This window comes from Diceros bicornis, chromosome 13 (assembly GCF_020826845.1).
Source record: "Diceros bicornis minor isolate mBicDic1 chromosome 13, mDicBic1.mat.cur, whole genome shotgun sequence".
Lineage (NCBI taxonomy): Eukaryota > Metazoa > Chordata > Mammalia > Perissodactyla > Rhinocerotidae > Diceros > Diceros bicornis.
The window spans coordinates 24056390-24075477 of record NC_080752.1 but is presented as its reverse complement, the minus strand read 5'-3'; the positions used below and the strand labels follow the sequence as shown (position 1 = coordinate 24075477).

At 62.9% G+C, this 19088-nt stretch overlaps 1 protein-coding gene across 17 annotated transcripts in view; it reads left to right on the top strand.

The window, feature by feature from the left end:
• The window catches only part of MEGF6 (multiple EGF like domains 6), a 107202-nt gene that overhangs the window by 57396 nt on the left and 30718 nt on the right, over positions 1-19088 (top strand). For 15 of the 17 annotated variants that reach the window (XM_058552711.1, XM_058552701.1, XM_058552703.1 and 12 more), the window contains one exon: positions 17730-17852. In XM_058552711.1, coding sequence (XP_058408694.1) covers positions 17730-17852 — 123 coding nt within the window. Of the gene's footprint in view, positions 1-10870; positions 11084-17729; positions 17853-19088 lie in introns of those variants that run through there. The other 2 variants (XM_058552714.1, XM_058552716.1) reach the window with 2 other exon arrangements.

Here is a 19088-nt window from a genome sequence, read left to right as displayed (position 1 = left end):
GCTGAGCCCATCCTCTGCCTTCGCCTTGGAGCGCCGGCCCTCCTCTCTAAGCTCACTGCCTCCTCTAGACCAAGGTCTGCAGGGACGTTGGGGGCTACATCCAGGCCTAGGGTAGAAGGGTACCAAGGCCCAGGAAGGGGAGACCTACGTCCAGGCCCACGATGGGGACCAGGACCTCCATCAGGCCTGGGGGACCTGGCGGTGCTGCACGCCTGCCCCAAGGCCCTCTTGTTTCCTCCCCTCCTCCCCTCTCTCCGCTGGAGGCTGGTGGGGATGCTCAGTCCTGTAAACATCTCCCTCTGTGAGATGGGTCCAATCCTTACATTAAGCTGGATGGTTTGGCTTGAAGACCAGAGTGACATTGGAATGGGGAGGATTTTTCAGTCCTGTTCAGAGTGAGAAATTAATGCTGCCAGTTGGAGAAAATCCAGGTGTCTCTATGGGGGAGATGTGAGGCACGGGGTGGGGCCTCCTGGGTCCCGGCCCACAGGCCTGCCTCCCCATGCTGGGTCGAGACTGTCCTGCTGTTCCCACCCCCACTGACCCCTTCCCTCCAGGAGATAAGGGGGGCCTGGGAGAGGGGGCTGCGAGTGACTGCCAGGCAGGGCTGGGCAGCGAGCCAGCTTTCTCCGGGTGGACATCTATCTCGGCCCACCGTGAAGATGACTGGCTCTTTCTGGGGGGCTCACCGTGTCCACCCCTGCCTCTCAGCTGCTCCTTGGCTGTGAGGGCGTCCTGAGCAGAGCCGGGGTCTTCATCTGGGTGTCTGTGAGAAGCCCGTGGGAGCTGGAGGCCTTGGCACTGTTACGGTTTCCCTGGACCCTGACCCTTGTGGGCCCAGCTTTGATGTCTATGCTGAGCAGATGGTTCCACTGCCCTCGTGGTGGGAGCCACCCTTCTCAAGAGCGAAGGGGACCTGCTCTAAGGCGCGTGTGCTCAGGATGGCACAGGCCGCGGAGGAGCCTCTCGCTGCAGGCCTGCCCGCCCACCCCTGCCCCCCTCAGTGGTTGCTGTGGGCTCCAGCCTGACCCCATCCAGGAAAGCATCTGGGAGATGCGTCCCGACAAGTGCTTCTCTCTCTCACCCACTCGGCCTGGCTGGAGCGAGGGAACTGCCAGGCTCTCACCGCCCCAGAGGAGAGGCAGGAATGTGGGACGTGACAGGCCTTGCTTAGGGAGCCTCCGGGGCTCAGGCCTGGGCTGGGAGGGCTCTGGGCTGACCCGGGCCAGCTGTGCTGTCCTCTAGCCATGGGGTCAAGGGGAGATGCTAAGGACCCTCGTCATGTGCCCAGGATGGGGCCCACTGCACTTCCACTAGCCCCTTCTGGGGGGGGGGCTTTCCCTGGGCCCCCTGCTGGGGCAGTACCTGGCCCCACTGATGACAGGACTCCCCACTGCCCGAGGGATCTCTCGAGAGGTGTTAGTGCTGTAAGGGCGTCTGCATTTCCCGGGATGCCCCTGCTCTCGCTGACTCAGGAGAGCAGGAAGGTGCCAGGAACTGTCACGGTGCCCTCAAGAAGGTTGCCCCCCTGTCCAGCCCGCACTCCACATCAGGCCTGGCTGCAGCCCCCAACTCTGTGCTGCTCAGTGCTCATGGCCACCCTGTGGCCCCCATTTTATAAAGTGCAGTGGAGGCCCAGAGAGGTGCAGTAGTGCATTTGGGGTCACATAGGCAGGGGGTGCCGGGCGCGAGGGATGAAGCCCAGGGCAATGTTGTGGGCCCCACCAAGCCAGGGCCCACTGAGGTCTGGTGCTCAGGCCCCGTGCAGAGGGTCCCCTCCCTTCTCCTCTGGCCTGCCAGCTTTCTTGGGAGCTGGAGGGGACTTCTTGCTCACTCCCCACTGCCTGCACTGCCAGTGCCTGGCACATGGTGGGCATTCAGCATGTATCTGTTGAGCCACCTGCCCTTACAGACATGGAGACTGTGGCCGGAGAGGCAGTCTGGCAGGCTTGTGGTGCACCTGTGGGCCGCGGAGCCCAGCGTGAACTTGGGCCTTCCGGTCACAAAGCCCCTGCCTCGTTCCTGCGAGGGCCAGAACCTCTGGTTGGCTGTCCTTCGGACATGGCGAGGGAACCCGGCTGTGAACCGCAGTCCTTCCAGGCAGGATGGCAATGTTTCCAACAAGGCGTCTGCGGCCAGAGGCTCCTCCGTCAGAGGAGCTGCGAGTTGAAAGCTTTCATTTCCCAATCCTGGCTCCATTCATGCCTCTAGGGAGCAGATTCTGGCAGGTGTGTTCTTGGTTAAGGCCAAGGCAGGAAAAATAATAGGCTTCAGCATCCGCAGGCAGAGCAAGCCAGTGACAGGGGCCTGCCTCGTGGGCCTGCACTGACCCCCAAAGCCCAGGGCACTGGGCAGCTTCCCAGGAGGAGACCCCAAGATGTGCAGCCTGCAGGCATCGACATGGCTGAGCTCTGGGCGCCCACAGCTGGCCACAGGACCCGTAGGTGTAAGCAGAGGGGCAGGGGACAGAGCTGGATGTGGGAGCCGGATGGGCCGGGCTTGCTTCCCTGAGCCCCGACCTAGCACAGGTGTGGCCCTTGGAGGCACAGTCCCCAGACTCGGGGCTCAGTGAGAGGAAGTGCGGCGTGGCTCCTGGCGGGGCTGGAGGCCTGAGACAGGCGTGTGCAGCCTGGCTGGGCGGGGCGGCCCTCAGAAGCTTGTTCCTGGGAAGGGCAGGCCTTTGCCCAGCCCTGTCCACCTCGCCTCTCCCCTGGCCTGGCGGGGTGGGAGAGTTCTTCTATCCATTCTTTGCATCTGTCACTGAGTCCGGTTCCCTTCCCCAGGCGTTTCTGCTCGCCCATGGGCCCACCTGGCGCCCGGCCTCCTCGTTGGAGTCTCCTGCTGCCTGTGTCTCTGGGACGCCTCTTATCTCTGTCCCTCCCTCTGTAATGATGGCTGCACCTTTCCCACCATGCCCCTGCCTATCTCTTCTCCAGGGTCTCCTGAAAAGGGGATCTGGGCCGGGCCTCCATCCCACCCTCTCACCCCCCACCACTCCCAACCCTGCTGGGTGGCTGGGCTCCTGACCCCACCCAGCCCTCAACCAAACCCTGGAATCCCGTGGTCAAATCCTTATGGCTCCCTGCTCCCCAGGGTCTGGCCAGAGCAGCTCTGGGCACGGGGGTGGGCGTGGGGGTGGGCACGGGGGGTGGGTGCGCGGGTGGGTGGAGGCACCAGAATGCAGAGGGGAAGAGCTTTTCCTTCCTCCTGGCAAGGAAATGAGATGCCTGTGATAATAAGACCCTGGGGGCTAGTGCATCTTCTGTGTAAGGCCTTGGGGGGAGGGTGTGAACGCTCAGAGCCAGGGACCAGCAGCCGGTCAGAGCTGCGAGGTCCTGGGGGCTTAGAAGTTGCTGCTTTGCATTTATGTGGACGGCAGCTGTCCCCGAGCTCAGTCTGTGCAGCAGGTGGCCCTGAGGACTAGTGGGCGGCGTGGGGGCCTCAGAGACAGGAGGGGCCAATGGCTAGCCCTGCCGGCTTCAGGTCTGGGCACCTTGGGAGGCAGCTGGCCCTGGGTACCCGCCTGGAGCTGGCTGCCACCCCTGTGACCCAAGTCCTACAATCTGTTTGGCCTTTGGGTGGGAAAAGGGCTGCACGAGGGGTGACCGACCGTGGGGGTGCTGGAAGTGAGCCCGTGATGTGCCGGGCTGTTCATTTGCTGGTTCGCTCTGGCAGCTGGGTGCCTGCTGTGGGCCAGGGCCAGACACACAGATTCGGCCAGACTCCCCGCCTGGCGTTCACCCCGTACCGGCCTTCCCTGCTTCTGCGCCAGCAACCTGCACCCGCCCAGATGTCCTCCGACAGGGCAGTGTGCACGTCCTGCCCCTTGCCCTCTACCTGTCCGAAGCCTGCCTCCTCCAGGAAGCACTAGGCCTTCACCATCTCCTCTCCTCTGAGTGTGGGGTGAGCCCTGGGGCTGTCCGGGCACCCCTGCTTCGGTCGCTGCTCCCTGGCATCTCAGATGTCCCCAGTGAGATCTGGGCCTCAGGGGCTGTGCCCGTGGTGGGGGCCATGTCAGTATTCCGGGGCCCAGGTGCTCCCCGGGGCTGGACCTGACCTCACCCTGGCCTTCACATGGCTACAGGGGAGTGAGTCCGGGCAACCGAGAGCCACTGAGAGGACCTTGTCACGTGCACACCTGTACACACGTGTGTGGAGGCCTCCAGCACGGCCCTGGGTCTGGCCGGCAGCGGGCGCCTCCTGGGGCGGACCAGGCCTTGGGTTTTCTGGTGTGGTGCTGGGGTCTGGGTGCCCCCGAGCTGTCTGGGCTCCGGAGCAGAGCACGGTGACGGAGGCTGCTCCATCTGCTCCATCTTGGGCTCCCCCAGGGGGCCCGTGTGTGTAAGAGGAGGGGTCTCCCGCATTTCCGCCCAGCCCCAGCCAGGGGCAGCTGCAGGCAGGAATGTCAGCTGGGCTCTCGGAAACAGCCGAGGTTTCAGTTTCCTTCCTTTGGCCTGGCTGAGGAGCGAGACGGTAATGGGTTTAACGTGAGGCTGAGCGGAACCACAGGCCGGTGCTCTGCTCCTGAAATGAACTGCGGCCGGGCGACCGTGGGGGAGGGGTGGGAGGGACGTCCGGGAGGCAGGTCTACTCGGTCCATGTGGAGGGGGAGGACAGTGTGTGACAGTCCTGACGGCAAACTGACCTCCTGCTCTGGGCTTGGCTCTGGACATCAAGGGTGGAAACAGCCAGGCAGGGCGTTTGTCACCTGGGGGACCAGAGGTGGCGAGGAGGGCTTCTGGGCTGAAAGTCCTTGAGCCCCCTAAGGCGGATTGAAGACATGCCCGGGGGATCAGCAGCCTTCTAGCACCTTCCTGCCCCTCTTCCCTGCAGCTGAGGGGACTGTCGGGTGCCGTCTGATCACTGGCCTGTCTGCTTACAGTCCTCGTGGCCCTGAAGCTCCCGGATGGCACCCACACTGCTCCCCCTGGCCTTCAAGGTCCTCCAACCTGGCCTCTGCGCTCCCAGCCCCGAAACCAGTCACGTGACGCACCCGACTTCAGCAGGAGGGGGAGGGGAGTGAGCGTAGGTGCTGGTGAGGCCTGGAGTCCCCCCCACCTGCCAGCTGCTTCACACTCCTGTGGCCTCGATCTGGGTCCACCTGTCCACCTGTGAGCAGGCACAGCCTGGCCCAGCCCCTGCGCAGTGCCCAGTGGCACAGAGGACACCACAGGTATCTGTGAGCAGTTGCCTACTGCTGCCCACCCTGGGCTGGCTGTGCCCGTGGACCTTCACCTCCCACACCAGGCATTTTGGGATCACGAGCAGTGACTTCTCCGAGTGCCACTCTTCTCTCTTGCCCCCTGCCTGCCTGCTGAGGGTTTAGTTCCTTCTGAGACACTGGGCCCTGGGAATGCGCCGTCCCCCACTGCACGGGAAGGACCCGTGTCTGGATCTGTGGGTTTCCCCCTCAGCGGCTGGACAAGGTGCCTGGGGCCTTGGCCTCCTCAGGTCCCACTGGAGGGCCTCCTCACCCCGTGCCTTGACCCCTAGGAACCTGGAAGTGGGGTATGAGGCAGCCCCCCAAGGTACGCAGGCACCTCATGCTCCCAGGCCCAGCCAGACTTCATCTGGCACCTGCTCTGTGTTCAGAGGCCGGGGCGGCCTGCTCGGGCAGGCACTGCCTCCCTCTTGGTGGGTTAGCAGCATGTGGTCAGGTCCCTGAACCTTGAGGCTGAGCGAGGCGGGGCCTTGAGAGGCCTCAGGGAGGGCTGCATGGAGGAGGTATCCGTGAGCACCAAGGAACAGACACCCCAAGTTGGGGGCGTATTTTGCAGGTTGGCCGTGTTCTGGTTCCTGCTGGCCCCAGAAACATGGCAGTTCTACTCTAAGGCCCCAGTGTCAGGGGCCTGTGGTGGGACGGGCCCAGCACTAAGTGGGAGCTGTGGCCTTCGGGGGGCAGCATTGGGCCCTTGCCCCAGCCTGGGTCCTGGCAGAGGAGCCCGGTGTCCGCCCAGCTTGGAGAGGAAAGCTGGAGCCGGCCTGGTGGGTGGGGAACGGCTCCTGCTGACACATAGACATTCCGCGGGGCAGAGACGCCCAGCCTGCCTTTCTGCATCGGGAAAGCATTTCCCAAACAGCTTCCAGGCCCCACAGCCACAGGCCTGGATGCGCTCGGCGGCACTGAGGGGGGCAGTGGGGTGGCTGTGAGCACTGTCTGGGCTGCTGGTGATATTCTGCACTTGGCAGGCTGCAGCCCCCATGGCTGTGCCTCAGTCCCCATGCCCGGCCTTGTGGGGATGGAGGCCCAGAGCCATCGGCACCCCCAGTCCTTCAGGGAGGCACTGCCAGAGCTCATCCGTACCAAGAGTTGTCCCGGGGTCCGGGGACCTGAATGTAACCCTCAGTTGGATGGGGAGGCTTCACTGCACCCCAGATCTGTGTCCTGCCCAGAGTGGATGCACAGGTCATTGTTGAATGAAAAGAATGAATGCGTGAGTGAGTGAATGGGTAAGCAGAGAGGAGGGCTGGGCCAGGGCAGGGGGAGCACAGAGGCGGCAGCGGCTGGCTCTGGAGGTGAGCCGGCTGGGGAGGTTTTGCAGAGAAGGTGATCTCTGAATTGGCACTCAACGGATGCATAGGAGCTCACCGTCTATCAGGCGGGAGGAAGGATGGGCATCTTGGCTGCTATGGAAGCTGGGACTCCGGGAGAGCCAGGCCACCCAGACAGGACAGTAAGAGTGGGGATCTGAAGCCAGAGCTTCCTAGAAACGCTTTGCCCACGGTCCAGCTCAGCCTGAGGGCCCTCTGCGGCCCGGCCCGGAGGAGCCCCAGCGCTGGGTTCTGGCTGACAGTCCAGCGATGCCTGTGGCGAGGGGCAGTGGGTGAGCGGGAGAAACCCCGTTTGCCCCTGCACGGGCCCCCTTCCTCCTCCTGGGCCCCTGCCTCCCACTCACTCGGGACCTGCTGGGTGCCCACGCAGAGGGGCCGCCAGGTGCCCACGGGGGCCCTTTGTCTCAAGGAGCCTGGAGCAGATGCCCAATGAGGACAAGATTTGGATCAGAGTCAGACCGGCCCCTCGCTGCCCCCTCTGTCCTATGTGACCTTGGATGGGTCACTTCTCTGGAAAAGGACTGTCCTGGAACGTTCTGGGAGCTGGTGTGCAAAGTGCAGAGCCCAGGGCTGCCCAGGTGGGCACTCCTGCATGTGGGCTCCCTTCTGGGCGGAAGAGGGTTTAATGACGGGCATGTCTGTGAGGAGCAGAGCAGAGGTGGGCAGGGAGAGGAGGAAGGAGATGGGGGGGTGGGAGCAGCCCCCCTGCTGGCCCGTCCCTGTGTGATGAAGGAGACACGGAGGGTGGCATGGGACTGGGACGTCAGGAGACTCTCGTGGCTCCTGAGGGCGTCCAGGGCAGAAAGACGATGTTTCCTTTGCCTAAACTTGTCACAAAGCGTTCGGAGAGCCTCACTGTGCTTCAGGAGCTGCCCCTGGAAACTCCAGCTGCTGTTTTATTGGCTGCTTTCCTGCTCCCTGGACCCCGTGGGCATGGAGGCGGGGGACACACCTGGCCCCGTTTCTCCTTTCCAAGTCACGTGTGTCCCATGGCTTCAGGCCCAGGGGCCCCTGCGCTGCCCTAATCCAGCCCCCCGCCTGCTGTACAGAGGAGGAAACTGAGGCCCTGTGGGGTCCTGGGGCTTCTGCCATCCAGCCCTTCCATGGGCCAGGACCCGTGTCTGCTGCCCCCCAGACTGTGCTCTGCTCTGCCCCAGCCCTGCCCTGTGCTGGCCTCTGGGGACAGGGGCCTGAGGCAGCACACTCCTGCCCCGGGAAGGCCTGGGAGTGAATGACCTCCGCTCTGGCCAGGATGTGAGTTGGAGTCCGGGTGGATACAAAGAGGTGGAGGCAGCCCTGAGGTGGGATCAGAGGGTCAGAAGGGTGGTTCCCAGCAGACTTGTGGTGGGGAGGTGCGGGGGCTGGGGAGGGTTGCTGGGGGTACCTAGGTGATGGCTATGGTGGGATAGAGACAGTCCTTGGGTCCCATGACTCTTCTCAGGCTGGCCTGGCTGCCTTCTAGGATGCCTTCTGGACCATGGCCGCATGCAACATGGAGCAGGGAGATGGATGGGTCCCAGGATACTGCCCCACTGGCCTTTGCTCTGGACACTGCCATGGGTCTCACTGCTCGGCCTGGGAGTATCTGCCTGAGCAAAGGGCCTCGGTGGGCAGGGGGTCAGGCATGCAGATGCGGCCACCAATTTTTTTTTTTTTTGGTGAGGAAGATTCGCCCTGAGCTAACATCCATGCCAATCTTCCTCTATTTTTTTTAGTATGTGGGCCACCAGCACAGCATGTCTGCTAACAAAGCAGTGTAGGTCCGTGCCTTGGAACCAAACACGGGCCACCAAGGCAGACCACGCCGAACTTAACCACTAGTCCACCGGGGCTGGCCCATGGCCACCAACTTTTATCGATTCTTACTGACTCTCAGTGAAGCACTTCTCCCATCATCTTATAATCGCCATATGAGGCAGGTCTATGATTATCATCCCTTGTTCAGACATGGGCACAGAGAGGTCTGTGACTTGCCTGAGGCCACACAGCGCTGTCCCTTACTAGCAGAGCAGGGGTTGGGCATGGGGAAGACCAGTGCTATCTAATAGAAATAGAATGTGAGCCACATATGAGAGCCAGATATGGAGTCTTAACTTTTCTTGAAGACATACTAAAAAGATAAAAAGAAATAGATGAAATCAATGTTAATGATATTTTATGTAATGCAATATATCCAGCTATAATCATTTCCACATGTAATCAATATAGAAAGGATTCAGGAGGTGGTTCGCCTCTTATTCACGCCGAGAAGGTGGCGTGCGCTTTACTCCTGGCGCACATCTGGCTTCAGGATGAGCCACACTTCAAGGGCTCAGTGGCCACAGGGGCTTGTGGCCGAGGGTCATCCAGGGCCAGGCCCCCGGCGCCTGCCCTTCCCTGCTGGGGACCTCACCGAGGGGCTTCAGGGCCCTGCCGTCCACCTGTCGACAGGACAAGGCAGGAGGCCTTTCCAGGGTGGGCGAGACTTGGAGGCCGGGGGCAGCCCCTGTTTCCCTCCCCCACACGTCCACTTCCCACTTGTCCTCTCTGTTCCTCCTCCAGTGGCCCTGGTCCTAGAGGATGGCAGAGTGGGGTCTGCATGAGCAGGGAGCTAGTGATACTGCGAACAGCCACTTCAGGGAGGCTTCCCCCCAGAAGGGGTGCTAACGGAGGAACCCCAGGCCCTGTTTCCATTGGTGAGGGTGATCTTTGAGTCAGGGTTTCCTCTGGCCACCCCAGGGGGTTGGAGCTTGTCTCCACGGCCCCCTACCCCCTGCAACCGGGCTGGTGGCTGCAGAGGGTGGGACCCTCAAATCTTTGTTAGCACCGGTTCATGCTGTGGGCAAATGAGATGCATGTCATGATAAATGGCGTTGGCACGTGTGGAAGGCACTGTTCAAGCAGCCATCTGACAGTGTGTCCATCAGGGAGATTTACCGAGGCCCCCCAGGGTCAGGGCCTGGAGTCTGCGGGCTGGTGTGCCGCTCAGAGAGAGAAGGAGAGACGGGCACCCCCAGGGGGCCTCGGCAGACAAGCAGTCAAGCCCCAGGCAGGCCCGTTTCTGCACTGCTGGGCGCCTGGCGGGCAGGGGGCCAATGGGATGGGCTTGCCTCTGGACTGCAGACAGGACTAGGTGAGGCGAGATGGTGCCTCTCTTCCATGGGCTCAAGGCTGCCCCCTTGGACCTGCCCATGGGCTGGGCAGAGTGATGGCCAGCAGGGCCTTTGCCCCAGCAGTTCCCGAGGACATGGAGGGCCGGGCCAGGCCATGGCCTGGCCAGCTTAGGTGGGGTGCCAGGGGCGAGACATCAGGGGCCAGCACAGGGCTGCATGAGATGAGGGGCTGCAGGCCAAGTGCTCCTCAGGGCCTAAATGCATAGGTCCCTCGGATGCACAGCCACTGCAGCCCCCTGACCCTAAGGAGGCTGCTTCAGCCACAGCGGGGACCTAGGCAGTGCCTTTGATCCAAGTGGGGGTCAAGGGGCCTGGGGTTGGATGTGCGTCCATGGCTTCCACAGCCTGACACCTGGGACTCACTGTCCCTACTGGCAAGTCCTCCCTTTGCTCTGGCCCTCTCCCACCTGCTGTTGGGGTGCAGTGATCCCCTGGCACAGGCTCCCTCCGGGTACTGGCCTGGTCCAGTGGAAGGCATGACAGTGCTGGGCGCTGGACACTGGGCTTGGAGGCCTCAGGCATCTTCCCTCCTCCCAGGATTTGCACTGTGGTGGGTTGGCCTCAAAGTGCCTCTGGCTCCCCACCCTCCCCAAACTTGGCAGAGCTCAACCCTATCACGCTGCCTCCACCAAGCCCTCTGGTGTTGCCAGAGTGGCCTCCTTTGCCACTTTGGTGTCTTTTCCGTTTTGGCTCTGGGAACACACATGTTTGTGGGTGTGTGTCTCTGTGTATGTATGTGCCTGTGCATGTCTGTGCAGGGTTCTGTGTGTCTTGTGTGCACGTTTGCACACGTGGGTCTGTGTTGGTGCACGTGTGTCTGTGTGTTTGCGGGGGGGGGGGGGGGGGGTGCCTGTGTTTGTGCGTGGGTCTGTGTCTGTGTCCGGGTGCGGGAGCGCGCGCACTGGAATGCGCGGGGCGGGGGTGGCGGGCGCGCAGCGGGTCCGGCGAGGGGGGGGGGGGACCAGCTCGGCCTGGGGGGCGGGGCTTGGGGGCGGGACTGGGGGCGGCCCCTCTGGCGTACAAGGACTTGGCCTTTACCTGCGGGGGGCGGAGAGAAAGCTGAGAACATAAAGGCGAGAGGTGGGGCGCGCCGGGCCAGAACGGCTGCTGGCGGCGCCGAGCGTTTTGGAGCGGGGCGGCGGAGTGTGCGCCCCGGCCCAGAGCCGGGACTGGGAGCCCGAGCCCTCCCGGCCGCTCTGCCGACCCGGCCATGGAGGCGTCCCGGGGCCGCGGCGGGCTGGCCGCGCTCTGGTGCCTTGGGCTCCTAGGGGGACTGGCGCGCGTCGCGGGCACGCACTACCGTTACCTCTGGAGGGGCTGCTACCCGTGCCACTTGGGTCAGGCCGGCTACCCCGTGAGCGCCGGCGACCGGAGGCCAGGTGGGCGCCAGGTGGGCTCTGCGCGGGCGGGCGGGACGGGGAGCCTGCTCTGCCGTGCGCTCCCTTTGTTTCTTCTTTTCTAAGTTTGCGCCCATTGCGCCCTGGCGTTTGGTAGCGCCAAGGCTGGAGGGAGCGAGTGGGGGCAGTGCCCGGCAGGCGGCCGCTGCCTCTGAGACAGGGCCCGTGTGCTCTGAGTCATCGGACATTCCCGTCGCCTCTCGGGCCTGGCTGCGGGGTTGCTGACGGCAGAGTGGTCTCATGACCAGAAGGAAGAGAAACATCCTCTTGCATTTGCCGGTGGCCACAGGGAGTGCATTGCCCCAGGGCACTGGCAGCTGTGCCGGTCAAGTAGGAAGGCAGGCTCGAGAGAGGCCCCTGGGCCCCTGGGCCCCTTGGGGGTCGTGTATGGTTGTGGCAGGCACCATCCTTTCTGCCTGCCACCTCTCCCTGGTCCTTGGGAGCATGGTGGTCAGCCTAGTGGGCTGCAGGGTCAGCTTCGAGGACCCCAGCAGCCCATGGGAAGTGGATACACCCCTGTCCTGGGTCCATCTTGCCTCTCCCTGCGGTTCAGATCTGGTACCCAGTCTGGGCCAGCCTCCCTCTAGGAAGCTCCTTTGAGCGTCTGTGGATCCTCAGAGCTTGGAGTTGGGCGGGCATCCTCAGGAATGTGAGGTGGGGCATGGTGTGCTGCTCCCGGTGAATCATCACCTAGATTACCCGGCAGCCACTCCTCTCCAGGCCCTCCCAGGCCCCTGAGTGTGGCTCTGTGCAGGGCACCTGGTCTCCTTGGAGACACTGGCCCTGCTCAGCATCCTCTGGGCCAGTCTCTGCCGCACTCCATGCCCAGAGGGCCCGCAGAGCCCGCAGAGCACTGAGCTGCAGGCCCTTGACTTGGGCAAAGTCTCCTGCCTCCCCTGGCTTTGTTACTTGGCCAGCTGGGGCCCAGGCTTGGTCCCCATGGGGTAGGCAGCCCTCCCACTGGGTGGCTCAGCCAAGGCTGGGCGGGCACTGTCCCTCCACCACTGGCGGTGCTAAATGCCGTGAGACTGTGCAGCATCCAAAGGCCTGGGCCAGGCGGGGCTGGGCTTTGGGGAGCCCCGCCCTGCTCCAGGGCCTGCTTGAGCTTTCAGAGGAGAGAGAAGGGTCCGTGGATAATGGGGTACACACTCCGGGGGTGAGGACCCTGTGACATATTTAGGGGGAAAGCAGGACCTTGAACTTGATGACTACTTGCGTAGAGCTTTCTGGCGGGATCCTAGAGGGCTCAAATTTTCCCGTAAGTATGGGTGAGGCTTCAGAAGGGGCTTATTTTGGGTGGATCTGCAGGTGCAGCTGATTTGACCCTGGCTGTGTGCTTCTGGGCCAGGAGCTGGTGTGAGTGGGTGACAGTTGGTGGAGACCCCACGGGCTCCCAATGGCATCGTGGTGGGCTCCCCGAGGCACCACCATCGCCCAGCTCAGCAGACACCGCAGGTCCGGCCAGGCTCCCAGGTGAACTGGCCCAGTGTCGGCACAGTGATGTGTCACCGTATGCCAGTGTGCGAGGCAGTTTCCCTCCCCGGGCTGCCTAAGTCCCCAGTCACACGTCTCAGCTGATGGCAGCAGCAGGGCTGTGGGGACTTTCCTGCAGAACCCTGGCTGAGCTGTTCCTTAAAATAGGTGCGGTCCAGAGGCTTCCGGGCCACAGGGCTTTCCGACAGCTCCCCTCCGTGCAGGTGGGTGCTGCACCACAGGTGTGGCGACTGGGCCTTGGGCTGGAGAGGGCCTGGTGGGTCTGCCCTGGGCTGGGTGCTGTCTCTGGAAGGGGCAGGTGTCCTCCTCTGACTCTCAGGTAAGCACAGGAGGGGAGGCGGCCTCCCAGCTCCCTTTCAGCCTGGGGGTGTCCACACTGCCGCAGGGACCAGGCCCCCCTCCGTGCTGTCTGGGAGAGCGATGTTTTCTGCTAAAGTGTCAGAGTCTGAGGGGCAGATGCTCGGTTGGGGCCCCGCTGTCTGGGGTGTCTCAGGGCGCTGGTCCCACCACAGGGATCACTGCCTATTGGTGGTGCAGCGGGGCCCACGAGGGCAGGCCTGCCGGACAGGACCCAGGAGTACAGCTAGCCCTCCAGAGGGCACAGCGGACCTGACTGTGGGAGTCAGGAAGGCAGACTGGCCAGAGTGAACGTTTGGGAGCCTGGGTTTCTGAGACTCTGTGAGTCGTGGCTCTGCAAAAGACTTGAGAGCTAACAGTTATGTGCTCCACGTTCAGTTCCTGTGGCTGGTGTAACAAATGCCCCAGCCTTAGTGGCTAAAACAACACAGGTCTGTTACCTTACAACTCTGGAGGTCAGATGTCCGAAATGGGCTAAAATCGAGGTGTGGGCAAGGCTGGTTCCTTCTGGAGGCTCTGGAAGAAGAACCCATTTCCTGCCTTTTCCAGCTTCCAGAGGCAGCTGGCATCCTTGGCTTGTGGCCCTTTCCTCCATCTTCAAAGCCAGAGTCACAGCATCTTCAAATCTCTGTTTCTCTGAGCCTTCTGCCTCCCTCTTATAAAGGCCTGTGTGATGACACTGGGCCCACCTGGATCTCCTGGAATAATCTTCCATCTCAAGGTCCTAATCCTACGTGCAAAGTCCCTTTTGCTGTGTAAAGTTCCAGGGAGTAGGATGCAGACCTCTTCGAGGGGCCATTATTCAGCTAACCACACTCTCCTTAAAGACTCCTGAGCCTGTGGCTACTTAGGTTATGGCCACTGCCAGCATCATCACAGGGCCCACAGCTGCGGGGTCTCTGGGGCTGTCTGAGAGCGGCTCTCTTCTGCCACCACATGGCCCGCCTTGGGAGCCGGGCAGGCAGGGTTCAGGTAACTGGATCCTGCCTTGTTTTCTGAGTGTAAGTCATTTCTATAAAGGGGCCTAGATCTCAGAGCTGGGGGGACCCAGACAGGAGGTCATCTGGCCAAATGCCCTGCCCCCTAAGCCGGCTTCTACTGCCTGGAGAGGTGAAGGAGGAGGCCTCAGACCCTTCAGCCTTGAACTGCCCCGCTGTGTTCAGACATCCAGACCGGGGGACAGCAAACAGTGGGCGCTGGAACCCGGAGCTGAGCCTCGTAGCCCCCGCCCGTGCCGCCAGTCATGAACGCAGTCTCCCTGCCTCCTGACCACCGGGCAGTGCAGCTCCGGGGGTGGGCAGGGCTTGGGGCTCGGTCAGCGTGGGGGGAGGCCCGGCTGATGTGGGGCTGTGTGTTTTAGGCGGGAGCGGGATTTCTGAGAGTACTAGGTGGGTGGGTACTAGGTGGGCGGCCGAGTCTGAGTGTTCCCATCTGCACAGCAGGAGGGGGATAAGAGTGCAGGTCTTGTGCGTGGTAGGTACGAGCAGGGGCAGGAGGCCGGCTGTCAGGGCCAGCCCAGTGGGATGGTCCTGCTGACCGATGGCTGCACCCTGCCCCAGTGTCCCCGCCTTGCTTCTTCCCAGACTGTCCATCAGTTTGGTGTCCTTGCGGCCTGCAGGGCTGCTGGGCTGGCGCGAGGGGCAGACGCTCGGGGCAGACGCTCTCCCGGGCTCCCCATGTGTCCTGGACGGCCCGCTCACCTGGGCGCTGCTTAAGGACGTGGCCCCCCAGCCAGGTGTCCGAGGGGCTCAGGAGCGTCCCTGCTCTCGGGGGAGCAGTGCTGCTGAATCAGCCTCTCCTCCAGCTGAGTGTCTGGAAAGCCCAAGGTGGATGCCAAGTTGCCCGCTGAGAGCCAGGTTTCTGGAAGCCAGTGTCCCCTCAGGCTGCTGGCTCGGTGCCTGCCCCTGGGCCGTGTCCGGAGCACATCGGCCGAGCTGGGAACAACCTCCCCTCTATCCTTCTCTCCCTGCTTTGTCTGCTGGCTGGGCAGGGCCACTCTAGACACATGAGACCCGGTCCGTCTACCCTCCTCCCTGGACAGCACACACGTGGCACCTCTTCCCCCAAAGCCTTGCTAAGCACCTACTGTATGCCCAGTGCTGTGCTCTGTGCATTCACATCCTGACGTACTGGGGACCCTCGCAGGGGTCTCAGAGCCAGCGGTCTCCTCTCTGAGCCCCCTCGGGTGGGTGCTGCCTGCCCGCCCTGCCCTGCTCAGTTGGTGTGGGTCTGCCTCTCCACCCCCAGCTGATCTGGACGCTGAGCCCTGAGCCCTCCCCCCACACCCTGGTGCCCTGTGTCCCTCAGCCTCCTTGGGGCTCTGTTGGGGGTCGCTAACCCTTTGCCTTCAAGCTTCTTCCCGATCATCATCCTGGCTTCGTTCTGAGGAGGCCACAGGTTCCCCCGGTGCAGGTGGAGAGATGCTCTTGGTCTTGTCTGCCCCCTCCTCTCTGAGGCAGCCTTGGGGCTTGGGAGGGGTCCGGGGGTCTCCCCAGAGTGGACGTGGCTTGTGCATGGAGCAGATGGCCCTGGGGGTCCAGGCAGAGACCCTGGTCTCCTGGGGTTCGTTTTATGTCATTTCTGGAATGCCAGGCACGTTCTCAGAGCGTGTACTGGTGGAAGGGTTCCGTACGTGGGAAGCATAGCCTTATGGGCAGGCTCGGGGGACAACCAGGAGGGGCCTCACCCTGGGTTCCACCTGTGGCCTTTGGCACCCGTCACAAGTGTACTCAGATGGCTGGAGTTTGAGGATGGGAGCCTCGGAGGTGGGCGTTTTTATGGGGCAGTGGTGGGGGGACTGGAGAGTGGAGTTGTGGTGGATGACGTGGGCCTGTCGGATGGTGAAGCAGAATTAGAAACGTCAGCTCTGTGCAGCCCCTGCGTCACGCCCACTGGCCGTGTTTTCCACACAGCTGAGGACTTGCCCCTCGAAATTGTATTTTCTCCCAGTGGAGCCATGCAGAGTGGAATCTTTCGCTGGCACTTTGAGCCGATCATAGCCTTCCCCTGTGAGGCACGGTCAGCGGTCAAGGCCTCTGTTGTCCAGGCGAGGGTGCCTGGGCCAGTCGCCCAGCTGCCCCAGACTCGGCTGGTAGACGCCTGTGAGCAAAGAGCATCTATTCTTCGTTCTCCTTTCTTCTCTGGTCTGGGAAGCTGGTCACCTCGTTGGCAAAGCTGGCATCTGGAAGGTGTGGACTTGCCTGAGGAACACATGCCCGTGCCTGGTGCCCCGGGGCTCCTCCATATCTGTGCTGCACGAGCAGCGGCCTCCTACCCCCGTCTCCTGGGCAGTCGGGTCACTCCTGGCGTCAGCCTCGCACACAGGTGTCTGAGGCGTCGTGCCTCCTATCTTCCTGCCACTCTGTTCTGTCCACCTTGGTCACTGCCCGGGTTGCTGGAAGTGGGCCTGGAGGGAGAGATGAGAGGCGAGGCAGCCCGAACCTCCTCTACACCTCTCCGTTCCTGCAGGCGGTGACCCTCCTGGGGTGCAGCCCCCCTGGGCCTCCAGCCCTGGGAAGGGTTTTTCCCACCCCTCCACCTCCCGGCTTGGCTCCTGGGGCAGCTTCTTAGGCCTTTGGTCAACACTTTCCCTGTGGCCTGAGGCAGGTGCCGGGGGGAGGAGCAGGTGTCCGGTGCAGGTGCAGGTCGTCGTGTGGTCTCAGGTGTGGGGTGTCCTCCTGGAAGCAGAGTGCCTAGGACCTCCGCTAGGTCCTCTTCTGGGGAGGTCTGCTATGCTGGCCTCCTGTCTCCCCGGCATAGGGAGCCCACGGGGGCACCCCAGGCTCACACCACGTGTGCTAGTTTCCTGGGGCTGCTGAAACCAATACCACGATAGAGATTTATTCTCTCCCAGTTCTGGAGGCCGGAAGTCTGAGATTAGGGTGTCAGCAGGGCCACGCTGCTGCTGAAACTTCCAGGGGATGACCCTTCCTTGCCTGGTCCTTCCAGCTTCTGGTGGCTCCCCGTGCTCCTTGGCTTGTGGCTGCCTCCCTCCGGCCTCTGCCTCCCTGCATGTCTCTGACCAGGACCCCAGGCACTGGATTTAGGGCCTTGCTTACCCAGGATGATCTCATCTGGATCCTGAACTAATCATGTCTGCAAAGACCCCATTTCCGGATAGGGTGACGTCCTGAGGCTCTGGATGGACGTGAATTTTGGGGATGCTGTTCAACCCAGGACACACCCCCTGCCCTGCCCTCTCTTGGGCTCTTCCCCTGAAGCCTGGGCAGGGGCATCTCATGAATTATTGGTTTCTCCTTTTGGGCTCGTGGGCCCCAGAAGAGGGCTGCATTGTCCTGAGGGCATTTGTGGCTTTGGAGTTAGGATGAGCGTGTGCTCCAGGCTCAGTCTTGAAAGGTGCTAGAGCGGGGCTTCCCCGCCCCTGGTCTGCTCCCCCTGCAGCCGCTGTGTTGGCTGGACCACTGCTCCTTGCATTCCAGCCAACCCCCAGGTGTTGCCCACATTTTGACCGACCCCTGGTTGCGCCCCACATTCCGGTTGCCCCCAGAGGTGGCGGCTCTTCCTCTCAAGCAGGCTGGCCAGGCCTCGAGGATGGGCCCTGCCCTCTCTGCGCTCTGCTCTGGCAGGCATGGGTGAGGGCCTCTGGGAGCGTTGCAGGCGTGGCCTGAGAGGAGGGTCTTGGGTGCGGCCTGGGCGCCTGTGCCAAGGGCGGTGTCCTCAGGGAGGGGGCTGGGCTGGGGATCTTGGGGCCGGCGCACAGTGGGTGGGCAGCCTGGGCAGGTACTGACTGTTAACCCCTGGCCCTGTGTCCTCTCAGATGTGGATGAGTGCCAGGTACACAACGGCGGCTGCCAGCACAGGTGTGTGAACGTGCCAGGCTCCTACCTCTGCGACTGCAGGCCTGGCTTCCGGCTCCACGCGGACGGCAGGACCTGCCTGGGTAAGCACCCCTGCCCCACTGGGAACGGCTGGCTCTCCTCCTGGCCTTGGCTGAGTCCTTGGACTCCTGAGCTGAGAGGCCTGACGCCGCTATTGCTGCAGCTCTGTGCTGCTGAGTGTGCGATGTGTGGAACCCGATGGCCGGCCCGCTGTGGGCCTTGCCAGCTCCACTCACATGGGGGAGGCTCAGGCAGGTGAAAGAATGTGTCTTGAGGGCTCCCCCATGCCGAGCTGGAACCTGTGACCCCAGGCCTCTGTGACCCTGTGCACCCCTCTGCAGCCACACCTGAATCCTGCTGGGATGCCGAGGCCATCTCCCCGGTGGGGGGCCTCTCGTGACTTGCGAGGAGCCCCTGGGCCGCCGTCCTATCAAGGGTCCTCTGTAGCAGAAGCCGCGGTGGTGGGTCAGCAGAGACCCGGCCTGGTTGTGCCATCCCCAACCTTGGGGGAGACTCAGATGCTTTCTGAGTGGTGGGGGATGCTGGCCAGAAGGCCTGGCCTGGGGTGGGGGCAGCATGAGACCACTCTTGGCCTGCAGAGCTGGGCTTCCTGGACCCAAATCCCCCGCCGCAGCCTCAGGGAGCCTGGGAGGTTGGGCTGTGGCAGGCGGGGATAATGGAGAAGGGGTAACCGAGAAGTGGGACCCTGACCATTGGCTCCTCTGCAGTGTCTTTTTGCCATGAGGAATGGGCTCAGTGGAGGTGCTGGGGCCACAGGCTGCTGCCCCTGCCAGCTCGGGAGGGTTACAGGGAGAGAAGGGGAGAGTGCCAGGTGCCCACCGAGGCTGAGGGAGGAGGGGCTGGAGGCCAGGAGTCTGGTGTTGGGCAGTCAGCGTCCACGCCCCACCCTCCCCCACCACTCTCCTGGCTGCTCTGGACACGGGTGCCTCAGGCACAGGGCTGACCCCTCCCTGATGGCCTCCCTGCGTCTGGGAGGCTGCGTGGGGGTGGTTCTCTTGGAGCAGGGGGCTGGGGCAGGGCACCCCTTCTTTGTGCCCTGGAGATCCAGAGCGGCCAGGCGGGCTCTAAGCAGCCTTCTTCCTGCATGCCTTGCTGCTATGTGGCAGGGCGGCCTGCCAGCCCTGGGGGGCCCTCCCCGCACACTCTCACATGTCCCGGGAGCCAGGCAACTGCCCTGTGAAGTTTCTCTGGGTCGGAAAGTGGAAACAGATGCAGGAATGTTGTGATGTGCTTCAGACAAACATGACGCGGATGCAGCCCCCAGCTGCTGCCTCCTG